This window comes from Petaurus breviceps, unplaced genomic scaffold, assembly GCF_028583685.1.
Source record: "Petaurus breviceps papuanus isolate PSGF00001 unplaced genomic scaffold, PetGlider_PUasm1.0 179, whole genome shotgun sequence".
Lineage (NCBI taxonomy): Eukaryota > Metazoa > Chordata > Mammalia > Diprotodontia > Petauridae > Petaurus > Petaurus breviceps.
This window is the reverse complement of record NW_027185779.1, coordinates 4,289,913-4,302,836: the sequence shown is the minus strand read 5'-3', so window position 1 is coordinate 4,302,836 and position 12,924 is coordinate 4,289,913. Positions and strand designations below refer to the sequence as shown.

At 37.3% G+C, this 12,924-nt stretch overlaps 2 protein-coding genes across 5 annotated transcripts in view; one reads left to right on the top strand and one right to left on the bottom strand.

Moving 5' to 3' along the window:
* The window catches only part of ESRP1 (epithelial splicing regulatory protein 1), a 102,435-nt gene that overhangs the window by 13,930 nt on the left and 75,581 nt on the right, over window positions 1-12,924 (top strand). For all 4 annotated transcript variants that reach the window (XM_069086617.1, XM_069086618.1, XM_069086619.1 and 1 more), the window contains exons 5-6: window positions 10,068-10,166; window positions 10,299-10,353. In XM_069086617.1, the coding sequence (XP_068942718.1) occupies window positions 10,068-10,166; window positions 10,299-10,353 (154 nt within the window). The remainder of the gene's footprint in view (window positions 1-10,067; window positions 10,167-10,298; window positions 10,354-12,924) is intronic.
* Window positions 6,874-7,434, bottom strand: LOC138160109 (large ribosomal subunit protein eL27-like). Its single transcript, XM_069086622.1, has one exon. It carries the CDS (start codon window positions 7,371-7,373, stop codon window positions 6,963-6,965), a length of 411 nt encoding a protein of 136 aa, XP_068942723.1. The 5' UTR covers window positions 7,374-7,434; the 3' UTR covers window positions 6,874-6,962.

Sequence of the window (12,924 nt, the reverse complement as noted above, 5' to 3'; positions counted from 1 at the left end):
AGTCAGCATATTTGGATTTAGTCCTCAATGAGATATGTTTGAACTTCATTGTGATTTAGGGGAGAGGGCATTTTAAATACATATTTTTTATTTTTATTCATTTTCTTTTTAATTTATGGATTAGAACAAGCATTTCCATAACACAGTATAATTTAAATAAAAGATGACTGCATATTTTTAAACTGGTTGAGAGCTAAAAAAAAAAATTCATCAGAATACTTTGTTAAAGTTTTGTTCTTTAAAATTAGAACTATTTTGAACTGAAGAATTTGAGGATAAAATAGAAAAATTTCTAGAAGGGGACTCCCTAAGTTCATTTTTCTCTGTTATTTTACTTTTCCAATGAATAGGAATTTATTTTCTGTCTCCATTACCACTGAAAAAGAAAACCAAAATCCTTTTAACAAATATGCATAACAGATTGAAACATACTATTTTCTCTTTTTAATTTTTTCTTTCTCATGGTTTTTCCCTTTTGTTCTGATTCTTCTTACACGACATGACTAATATAAAAATGTGTTCAATATGATAGTAATTGTATAGCCTGTATCAAATTGCTTGCCATCTTGGCAGGGTGGGGGGGTGGGGAGGAGGAAAGGCAGAAAAAAAATTTGAAACTCAAAATCTTATAAAAGTGAGTGTTGGGGGCAGCTGGGTGGCAAAGTGAATAGAGCACCAGCTCTGGAGTCAAGAGTACCTGAGTTCAAGTCCAGCCTCAGACACTTAACACAAAAACTAGCCGTATGACCTTGGGTAAGTCACTTAACCACAATTGCCCTCCAAAAAAGGCAAAAAAAAATTTTTTTTTAAAGTGAGTGTTGAAAACTATCTTACATGTACTTGGAAAAAAATATTTTTAAGGGGGGGGGAGCAAATATGTATAATCAAGCAAGACAAGTCACCCCTCTGTCAAGAGGTGTAGGTAGTGTGCCTCATTCTAAGTCTTTTGAATTCCTGATTAATCACCACATTTATCAGAATTGTTCATTGTTTCAAAGTTATTTTTATGATATTGTTATTGTGTAAATTGTTCTGGTTCTGTGCACTTTACTTGACATCAGTTCATTTCTCTAAACACTTCTCTTGTTATTTCTCATGGAGTAATAGTATTCATATACCTTGCTTTGTGCCACCGTTCCTCTATGGATGGGCACTCATCCTCTTGGTTTTTAGTTCTTTGCCTCTATTTTAAAAAAATACTGCTCTACATATTTTGAGGGGCTTCTTAGATTCTAGTTCTTTCTCAGCTCGCATAGAGAAGTCTAGAATTACAGAAGGCTTAAATTTTGTTATTATGGGAGCCACTCTCACTCATCTTTGTTTCTAATGGTCAGCATACATCTTTTTTCAATTTACTACTTCAATCATTTTAGTTTCCTCTCCACTGTGACTTGCTGGTCCAGTTCTTTGCATTAAGAGCTGGGGGCAGCCAGGTAGCACAGCGAGTAAGAGCACCGGCTCCAGTGTTGAGAAGACCTGGAGATCGAATCCCAGGCTCAGACACTTAGCACCCACCCAGAAACACCTGGCTGTGTAACCTTGAGCAAGTTACTTAACCCCAATTGCCTTAAAAAAAAAAAAAGAGCTAATTGACCCCCTCTCTCTTTTCTATAATGTTTTTTTTTTGTTTTTTTTTAAGCAATCAGGGTTAAGTAACTTGCTCAAAGTTACATGGCCAATTATTTCTGGGTATGGTGCTGAGTGTCTGAGCCCCGGATTCGATCTCCAGGTCATCCCAACACTGGAGCCGGTGCTCTTACTCGCTGAGCCACCTGGCCGCCCTTTCTATAATGTTTTAATGGAAAGAGGACGGAAGATGGAAGACAGAAACCCTGGGTTGAAATGCCTTCTCTGCTTCTTATGAAGGTTATGGATATTTGTCCTTGGGCAAGATATTTCCCTTCTCCCCACCTCAAAGGTACATTACATTGTTGTAATGTACAGTCCATTAGACTGTGAGCTCCTTGAGAGCAGAAACTGTCTTTGGCTTTTCTTTCTTTCTTCATCACATATGAGGTGCTTAATAAATGCTTGTTGACTGATTCAAGGGTCAAACAAGATGTTCTTAAGTCTCTGCCAGCTTAGAGATTTTTGTGATTAGGTTGTGAATAATAGAAGCTAAGGCAACCTCATCAAATTCATGCCTGACCATGACTCTCCTCCACAAGGTACCAACTGGTCATCCAGGTTTCACTTGATTTCTAGTGAGAGAAGAATATACTTCCTTTTGAAGCCGCTCATTCCATTCTCTGTTAGTGCTAATAGCTGAGAAGTCTTTTTCTTCCAGCAAGCCTAAACCTGCCTCCATGTTCAGTAGTGAAGGAACAGGAGAGAGAAATGTGAAGTTTGAGGGGTATTGCCATCTCTACTTTTGGATATAGTATTGTACATTGACTGGGTGGGTAAATTGGAAAGACTGACATGCCGGAGGCTAAACTTACTTTTCTAAAACAGATGAAGCATGAAACTTGTATTTATGACTTAGTATTAAAATAAGTTTATTTCATTACTTATTTGCCTCTCCTCTTCCTCTAAAGAGAAAGGAATCTGGGAAAATAAACACTTTGACCAACTCACTTTTTTTTCATTCTTATTTCTTTTGATAGTCCATTTTCAGTAAGATGGGATAGTTATTCTGTATTAATGTATTTGCCAAGGTCTTTAACTCAGTATGGGACATTTCCTAAACAGAATAAAGCAAGATTAAGGAATTGCAAGTTGCTAATTGTTGGGGTAAGGCTAAGACATACTAAATATGTCTTCCAATAATATATTCAGAATGACTTATTTTTTTCTCTTAAAGTTTGCTTAGCATTATATTTACATACCTATTTATGAATATAGAAAATTGGGAAGTTGATTTAGAAGTGTCAGTGCTTGTAAATACATTTAGCATTTTGGTGCTTTGTTTTACAGAGTAAATGTTTGTGTTTCAATAAAATTTTTAAAAGCCTATTAAAAACTATTCTTTTGAATGGATAGGCATATCTGAATGTTCATTTTTAAATTCCTAGAGCTCTATTTAAAATGTCTCCCTTATGTTCAGTTAATTTGCTTAGCATACTCTAATAAACACTCTAACATTACAACTTCAACACCACCACCAACAACAAAACTTCCACAAAAGGTGCCACAAAAAACCAAGATGTTTCAGATTGGAAAAGATTCCTCAGTCATATTTCTAAGGTTTATGTCAGTATATATCCACTAAAACACTTTGCCTGTACTTTGTGCTATGGCAGTGACCCTAGATTCTGAGATCATGCCATTGACCAACCTTGTATTAGATGATCAGTCTGACTGGATTTGGAGAGAACCAGCTTGGGGCAGGGTGATTAAACTTTCCAACTGCGGCATTTCTGGAAGAATATTTTCTAAGTGACAAAGAGGCTATAATCTGTTTTATGTGGCAACAAAATGATAGATTCTTGAAGTACCACATTTGTAAAATAGCCTTTTTCTTTAGAACTGAAAGAAATACACTTTTGACATTGTTTCTGCTTTCCCTTCCTTACTCATTTCCTTATGTTGGTTGTCAATTATGAAGCTTGCCAATCCAGTTCTCTCTTGTGACTTTCCTTGAGGGCAAAATGAATATGTTTTGCATGACTAGCCATAAATCAGGAGGCATAAGGCTCATCTTTGATTCAAGATCAGGCAGCAATAAGAATAGATGCATAATTATAAATTGATGAAGGATGTAATTATTGACAGTTTTCTTATTCCTCTATTTTTGTGGGTGATTTAACAGTGCCTTAATGACAGTTACCTAGTACTAGTAAGGAGGTAAGGAGGTGAGATTAGTTGATCTTAAAAGGAAAAAAGGCAATATAGTGCCCTGAGACTCTTGGTCTTGGTATGGAAGGAAAACTAGTTGAGGCATGATGCATAGAACTAAGATAAGTCAAAATCTTGTAGCAAAGAAATACTTTGGTTTTCAGTGCCTTATGGAATAGCTTTGTGAATTTTGTATCCAGAGTCATAAAATTTTGCTGTAAACCATCTTATTAGTTTTTATATACATAGTTCCTATATTCAGAAAGTTTTGCTCTAAAGTGCCAGCATGGTCTTCTACCATTGTTTTTTGATTTATCAATCCATAATCTTGTCAACAAGTTATTGTTTTTAGCTCCAATGGCCTAAGCATCGTGCTATTGCTATGGGGGCTGCAAAAGAAATATATTTCTCATCCTGAAAGAGCTTAGTCTAATTGAGGAGGTGAAGGAGACAAATTTAAATGAATCCATGATTCATGTAAGTCAGACCTGTACAAACTATGGGTCATGGGCATGACAAAAGATTTCAGGTGGCCCCCGAAAAATGTAGTGGATGTTTTTCTCTACATTTTTCAAAGGTCACCCAGAATCCTTTGGTGACTGCATATTGTGCAAGCCTGATGTAAGTATTTCTTTCCCCTAGTGCAGATCATAACCAATATATGCTATCGCCTCCCCCCCCCCATATAATTCTGGTCCATGTGATTGTATTAAGAGTCTAACCAAAGTACCATAAGTCTTCTCTTAGATTTAGTAGGTTTTGTGGTTACCAGGGAAACGAGTAGACTTCTTCTGAGAAAAAGAAGATTCTGTTCTAAGATTCACCAAAAAAAAAAAAAAAGGCATTTGATTCAGTATAGCAAATTCATCCTTAAAAGCTCACCTCCAGCAAGGAGGTATGTCCTATATGTCAAAATCATACAAGATTTCTTGAGAGATAGCTAAGAGAACCTCATTCAGTGTTTGATATTAATGTAGAGGTAATTTAGGCATAAAACAGGCATATGCATGCTACAAGTGTTCACTGTAATGAAGGATACACATCAAATAAGAATTCCCTAGAGTGTGAGGTCCTCTTTGTACTTCTACTAGCAGGTGACATTATGATGATTGAATTAAAATGCTGGAACACTATAGGACCTCCTAGATGAGACCCGTGATAGCTCGAGAGTTTGACCTAATTATTTACATAGGTATTTTCTAGACCAATATGCATCTGTTAGGACAACCTATAGAATTTGTATTATTGGCATGTTTTGGATTGACATATATAAAGTGAGTTGGACCCAGATTTAAACAGCAAGCAGGGTACAGACTGGATTGCTTTTGGGAAATCACAGTCTTTATTGGCCCTGAGTTTCTTCCTGAAACAAAGATCTTTCTCCCTTTACTGTCCCTCTTATCTTCCTTTCTTTTTTTTCCTTTCTTTCTTGCTGAATTAAATATTTTTTTTCATTTTGTGAATAAATTTGATTTCTTTTTGTTTCTTCTTTTTAATGCCATTATTCTTTCAGAGATAAATGGCCATGGAATGTAGAATAATATATAGACTCTGAAGAATGGAAATTGTGGATCACTCCAAGGGCAATGGAAATGCCCGTGGTGGACATTAACAGGCTGCATACATTACAAATAAGGAATTGCTCTTTGATAACACAAAAGTGTGTTATCAAAAAAAATATACAAGTGGAAATAAATGGGCTGGTTGAACAGAAGAGATAACAGATAACTTCTGTGCTTCAGAGCTAAAGAACTCAAAAAAGGTCCCCAGCATGTTGATTAGACACCTTGTAGAAGACCTAAGGGAAGCTGTGGACAAACATAGTACCGAATAGACAAGCAAAGCTAAATTGTAATATGTATCTTTGGAAGGGAGCTAATAAGCTTAGATAGGCTCACAGATCTATTAGAGTATTTGAGACTCTTAGAGAAAAGCCTAATTCTTATTAGCTAAGTTCTCTGTCACTTTTTATGTTGGTGTCTCCTCTCGGGTACTCATTCTACTTTATTCCTTTAATTCTTTTGTTTGGCTACAATATTGAAAGGGAGGCCAGAGTGGCAGAACTGCCAATGATGCTTTTCCTACTCTGCTTCCCAATATAGGTTCTAGTGGACTTCTTTAAAGTGTTTGTTGTTGTTAATGGTGCTATGTAAAAAGTGTTCAAGGAGGCTCTTGGGTGCCATCTGACTGACCACTTTAGGGCTGTACTTTCTAAATAGTATTCTAAGAATCTTTTTGTTATCTACATTAATGGGGAATTTCTTTGTTTTCTTTAGTTTTCTCCTACCATTATGTTTTCTTATAATTTAGGATCAGAGGTGATAGGTGGATAAAAAGGACTAGAGAAAAGAAACTGAGAGATGATCACCCATAAAGGAACAGCACTAAAATTTGAATTTGAACATTATTTTGTACCAGAGTATACAATCTAGTCATATTCAACTGATAGGCAAGTGCTAATTTAAATACTTTTGATGCATGATCTCATAAATCTAAGTACTTCCTTCACTGGTGCAGTCAGTTGTCCTATTCCTTCACATCTTGCGCAATTCTTATCCATGTCTTTCTATAAATCTGCCATAGAGATATACATTAACCTTGAGACTTTCTACTTCTTACTATTCCATGGGGACCAGTTCAACATTATGCCTTATCATCTGTTATACCTCATTCTCCTCATATCACTGACCATTTCCTTTTCTAGTTATCCGTTTCCTTACTGGTATCTTCCATCAAATTTCACACATGTATTCATTGGTAACATGCTACAGCCTGCTTATGTACCCCTATGAATCTTTTCATTGTACTTTGAATTACTTGTAGTTTTGGTACTTCTAGTGGTATGGTGCGTGATTCATGGTAGTGAAGCATTATTGAGAAAATATGTATGGAGTTTTCTTCAATGGGTAGGTCATTGAAAGGAAGGTACAATTTCCCAAATTCACTTGAGCTTGATCTTTTCTTTTTAGGTTCTGTTTATTATTTGTCTGGGATGCCCATCCTAGTATGTTGATGGACTAATTCAATAAATTACCTATGTCATAAGCACTGTTGATAATAAAGCATTATGAAGATAATTTTTGAGATTTCAAGTGAGGAGATAATAAAAAAAAAAAAGCTAAACTTTTTTTTTTTTTTTTTTTCATTTTTAGTTAACATTTTATTTACTGACCAACACAGCAGTTCTAAAACCGTAGCTTCTGGAAGAACCACTTGTTTTTGCCTGTCTTGTACATTTCCTCAAACTTGACCTTGGCCTCCCTCCTTGCCTTACGTTTTAGTGCAGGGTCACGGAACACATCCTTGTTGACAACTGTTTTGTCCAATGGGATATCCACAGAGTATCTGGTGGGCATGAGGTGGTTGTAGTTATAAACTTTCACAAATGACTTGATTTTCGATCTCTTGGCAATCTTCTTTTTGCCCATTGCTGCAGTCACTTTTCGAGGGTAGCGATCGATACCTGCCACCAAGGCATGGCTGTAGGGCCTGTCAGAGATCCCATCATCAATGTTCTTGATGATGACGGCTTTGCACCCAGAGTACCGCCCGGCCAGGACCAGCACCACCTTCCCGGGTTTCATGAACTTGCCCATTTCAACATGAAGAAAGTCGCTCCTACGGCGAAAAAGCTGAACTTTTTCTTTTTTAATTTGGGACTTTGCTTATCATCCATCTGGGGTTCCTGTCCTAATATGCTGATGGATTAATTCAGAAAGTTGTCTATCTGTATGTCATAAGTTGGACAACATGTGTTGATGTCAAGACTGATCTTTTCAATGGTCATGGATTTCATTGGAGTCCCTTTAATGTTTTAGGTGCTGTAGAGTAGTGCTGCTTAAACTTTTTTCATTTGTGACCCCTTTTTACCCAAGAAATTTTTACACAACCCCAGGTCAGTATAGATGTGGTGCACATCTAGTTAAGTATATCAACTTGGGTCGGCCAGGTGGCTCAGTGAGTAAGAGCACTGGCTCCAGTGTTGGGATGACCTGGGGATTGAATGCCAGGATCAGACACTCAGCACCACACCCAGAAATAACTAGCTGAGTAACCTTGAGCAAGTTACTTAACCCTGATTGCTTAAAAAAAAAACACCACCAAAATAAATATATCAACTCTCTGGACAAAGATTGAATATTGGATATCCATAGTTAATTCTGTTGTTGTTGAGTCGTTTTTAGTCATGTCTAACTCTTCATGACCCCATTTGGGACTTTTTTGGCAAAGATATTGGAGAGATTTGCCATTTCCTTCTCCAGCTTATTTTACAAATGAGGAAACTAAGGCAAACAGGGTTAAGGGACTTGCACTGGGTGAGTGTTTAAGGCCAGATTTGAACTCGGGAAGATGAGTCTTCCTGACTTTAGGCCAGGCACTCTAACTGCTGAATCATCTAGCTCCCCAAAATTTGTAAAACATCTGAAAAACTAATTCTTAGAGTCCACTGCTCCCTCAAAAGCAGAAGGGAGAGTTGCGGGAATAAAGACTTTTTATTTTGTCCTGTTTGTTGGTGACCATGGCCAAAGAAGTTCTCATCAAGTAGCGTTCAACATTCTTGGGTCCTCTGTACTTAAAAACTTTGGTCCTGAGGCAGTACAAACTGTTGATAATTAGAACTGCATACAGTGATTTCAGTTTGGTTAGAAGTTGCAAGAACTTGTACTTGACCTCACTTGTCACCTCCACATCAGAGTGAGATGTGGGAGTAGGACTTTGTATACAAACAATTATGGAAATAATTCTCAAATTTCATAAATCTGAATGGAAATCCTGGTGAAAAACACAAATGGTTCAAGTGCACTGGGTGGTAAGAGGGCTGCATGTAGCTGTGGCTGTGTGCTTGACCCCTCTGCTTTGGGTCATCTTCACATCCAGCTTAGCAGTCACGTGAAAACAAACCTCATTATTTGGTAGTCACTTTTGGGGCTGTGGGAATGGGGAGAAGATCGGGCAACCAAAAATAATGGTTTTCCATCTTATTCACCCATCATTGCGGGTACTTTGGCCACATAATGACAAGGTGGGAGTCACTGGAAAACTCCCTGACATTGAAAGCAAAAGGAAAAGGGGATGGCAGAGGATGATTTGGATTGAGAGTATTACGGAAACAACAGACATGAACTTGGACAAACTTAGAGATATAGTGAAGAGCCTAGAATGCTATAGTCCATGGGGTTATGGAGATTTGGACATATGATTGAACAACATATGTGTGTGTATTGTGTATGTATATGTACACCCTTAAAGGATAGAGATTGAATGGTATTATGAGTATTTAAAAGAATATACCCTAGATTTCTGGAGGCAGTTCCACAAAAATATTCTTAAAGACATACATAGACAGCCTAATTAGAGTAAAGTGTATTGTCTCCTAAGGCTATTTTGAAGGGAAAGCATTCATTTATTTGGATGTGTGAATTTTTTGTTGTTGGTTTTAATTTCATTATGTTCAGACCCACCTTAAATAATATTCAGCTCATATTTTACTTATATCCAAATGTTATATAGTCCTTTCTTTACCTTTGCTTTGCAAGGACTTTTAATACCTCAGATCTGTGTGACTTTAGTATAGATGCTGACTGCAACTCCTATCTTATGAGGCTTGTGAATATGTTAACTCAAAATCCCTCTCAAGAGATTCCCTCTGTGCGTTGGTGGTCTTACTCTTGACTCTTTGGACGTCTGAAGAGCCCTGATGTGATAATCAGATTTAGGATGTTTAAATTCACTTCTGCTCTACAGAAGGCATTTTTATTTTTCCTTGTGTTGTCTTTAGTTCAGTATTGTTGCTTTCCTTTATACTTGGGAATAAATTTGAGAGACAAAGTAAAGATTAGTCTCCAGGTTTACATAGTTCTACCTGTATGAATAGGGGTCGCTAGATGGCTCAGTGGATAGAGAGCCAGGCCTGGAGTCAAGAAGACTCACCTTTCTGAGTTCAAATCTGTCCTCGAATACTGACTATATGATCCTGGGCAAGACACTTAACCCTCTTTACCTCAGTTTTCTCATCTGTAAAATAAGCTGGAGAATGAAAAGGCAAACCACTCCAGTATCTGCCAAGAAAACCCCAAATGGGGTCATAGAGAGTTGGATATAACTGAAACAATTGAGCAACAAATAACAACAGAATGAGACTAGCCAGACTAGTCTCTCCAAAGCTGGCTGCTTGGTCTTAGGTGCTTTCCACATAGCCTCTTCATATCCTTTGGCTAGAGACTAAATATAAGACTGACTTAGTGATTAAGAAACGTAAAAAAAAGTATTGCCTTAACTCTAATTCACAGGTTTACATCTTGAGAAAGGTGTTTCAACCTCCCGATATGGAGCCTCTGAAGTTGAAGATATGGGAAATGTTATTCTAACCATGATTTCAGAACCATATAGTAAGCTTAACTTTGGAAACAGTGGGTCTCCAGAAACTAACTACCCTTCCTCCCTTCCCCTACTTGTGCTCCTTGTCTTCTGTCTCTCTTGTTCTAGTTAAAAATCATGGTGTGTGTTTACCTCTTTTGTAGATCACAGGTTTTCAGATCCAGAGAGAGTGAATTACAAATTTGAAAGTGGAACTTGGTAAGTAACCAAATCATGCTGTTCTCAGACTTTTGTCTTGAATTTTCTTCCTTCCTTCCTTCCTCCTCCCTCCCTCCTTCCCTCCCTTCCTTCCCTTTTTGATTTATTGTTTTTTCCACTTAAATCTAGCTTGATAGTGTGTTAGGGCTTAGAGAAGGGAAGACTCACTTTTCTACAGACAAACCTATTTTTCCTACCACCACAAATTCTCAAGTATATGCAGTTGCAACTGAATTCAGTAAGCATTTCTTAATGCCTATTCTATTTGTTCATAGAGCATGAGGGTGTTTTATTAGATGCTAGAAAAGATTCAGAATCTAAATAATAGTACCTGCCCTCATGGAGCTTATAGTCTAGCAGCAGAAGACATACACTTGGCCAATTATATAAGAGCATTTGTTATTACCATGTGATATGAAACAAACTATTTGGGGGGGCCTTATTGGTGGAGCATCAGGGAACAGTCATTTCATGGAGGAGACTGTGTTTGATTTGGACTTGCATTGTGTTACTCCCTGCTCTTGCCCTGTAAATAATGAGGGCCTGAAGTTGCTTTGCTATATGTCCCCAGATGCCTTGTTTTGAGGTACTTGTGAACAGTAAAACAAAAGAGAATAGTATATATTTGCATAAAAAGTGCCAAGTTCTTTGGAGTATTTAATGACTTTTACCTTCCCTGACATGATGGTGATATTATAACTATATTGGGGTTTTGTTTTGTTGTTTTTTTTTTTTGAGGGGGGGAAGTCAAGGCACATGGGGTTAAGTGACTTGCCCAAGGTCACACTAGTAAGTGTTAAGTATCTGAGGCTAGTTTGGAACTCAGGTCCTCCTGACTCCAGGGCTAGTACAGTATTCACTGTGCCACGTAGCCACCCCTATAACTATATTATTGTCTGACATGTAGCTAGTGCTTGAAAGTCTACAAGTCAATTTACACATATGTAATTTCATTGGCTAAGTTAGAAAAATCTCATTTTTTTCTAACACTTTCTCAGTTTACATATTACTTTCCTTATAACAATACTGTAAGGTAGGTGGTACAAATGTTAATCCCATTTTATTTGATTTAGATCAAGCAGCCTGACTAAGTTCTCCATGACTAAGTCATGAGAGAGAATAGCATTGGTAAGAGAATAGGAGAAAGAGTCTTATTGTGGTGCATTCTGGTAGACTTCATCTGCAATATTTTATTCAATTCTATAAGGTATGACTAAGAGATGTATGGACAACTAGAGGCCATCCACGGGGTGATAACCAAGGTCTGGACCAGAAGTCATTTGTGAAAACATGCCATGTAAAGAAATAATAGTAGGGACCCTAGGGATGATTATCCTGGAGAAGAGAAGAGTTAGGGGGAAACATAATACATGTTTTTAAACATTTGGAAAGCTCTCCTGTGGAAGACAGATTAAATTTTAATTTAACAAGTATTTATTAAGTGATTGTGTAAGACATGATGGACTGAGGTTACAAAGTTGAAAGATAGGAATTGTTCTTCAAGCACATTACAGTTTTATAGAGATTTGTTGAGGGGGGTAGAGAATGAGTAGAATGTAAATGAATATAAATATTTTTGTTCAATTATTTTCAGTTGTGTGGGTTTTCTTGGCAAAGATACTGGAGTGGTTTTGTCATTTCCTTCTCCAGTTCATGTTACAGATGAGGAAACTGAGGCAAACAGGGTTAAGTGACTTGCCCAGGGTCACATAGCTAGTAAGTTTCTGAGGCCAGATTTTAATTCAGGAATATGAGTTCCTGACTTTAGGCCTCATACTCTATCTACTTTTTCACCTAGCTGCCCTGTACATAAGTATACTATAAGATTAAATATGTTATAGGTAGAGAGATACAAACTGTAAGAATATAAAATATATAATACACTATAAGAAAATTGTAGGAGTGAAATTACTTGTCATTATTAGAATGCAGGCTCTTTGAAAACAGGGATTATTTTTGTCTTTCTTTGTATCCCTAGCACTTAGCATAGTGCTTGGTATTAAGTGATTAACAAATGCTCATTGATAGGTCAACTCGGAGGAGAGATGATCAGAGGAACTGAGACCTAATCTGTAGAGAGTATGTTGTGGCAGTGTGTTCCACACAGAAAGGATGTTATGCTCAAATGCATGGAAGTAGGACAGTGAAGGATGAGATTAGAGAAGAGCAATTAGTCCAGTTCAGCTGAAACAAAGGAGTGCATATTGCAGAACACCTCAAATGACTGCCTAAGAAGAGTAGCCACTCAGGGTTTTTGAATAGGTGAATGACAGGGTCAGACCTACACATTAGGAGGATGAATTTGATAATTAGGAAGGGAGAGAAATTAGAGACTTGGAGACCAGTTAGACTACAAAATAGAGCAGGAGTTAATAAGGACTTGAATTGAGGTGGTCACATGCAGTGAGAGGAGGAATGGGGAAAGATATGAAAGAGATTGTAGAAGTAGAATTGGCATGACTTGGCAAGTGGTTGTCACTGAAGACAGAAGCAGAGGAAAGAACCAAAGGTAATTTCTAAGTTCTTCCCATGACAGTGGATAGAACTATAGAAGTTTATAGGTATCTAGCA

Bases quoted from the DNA above. Each gene is read 5' to 3' on its own strand.
- LOC138160109 (XM_069086622.1), bottom strand. From the start codon at position 7,373: ATGGGCAAGTTCATGAAACCCGGGAAGGTGGTGCTGGTCCTGGCCGGG.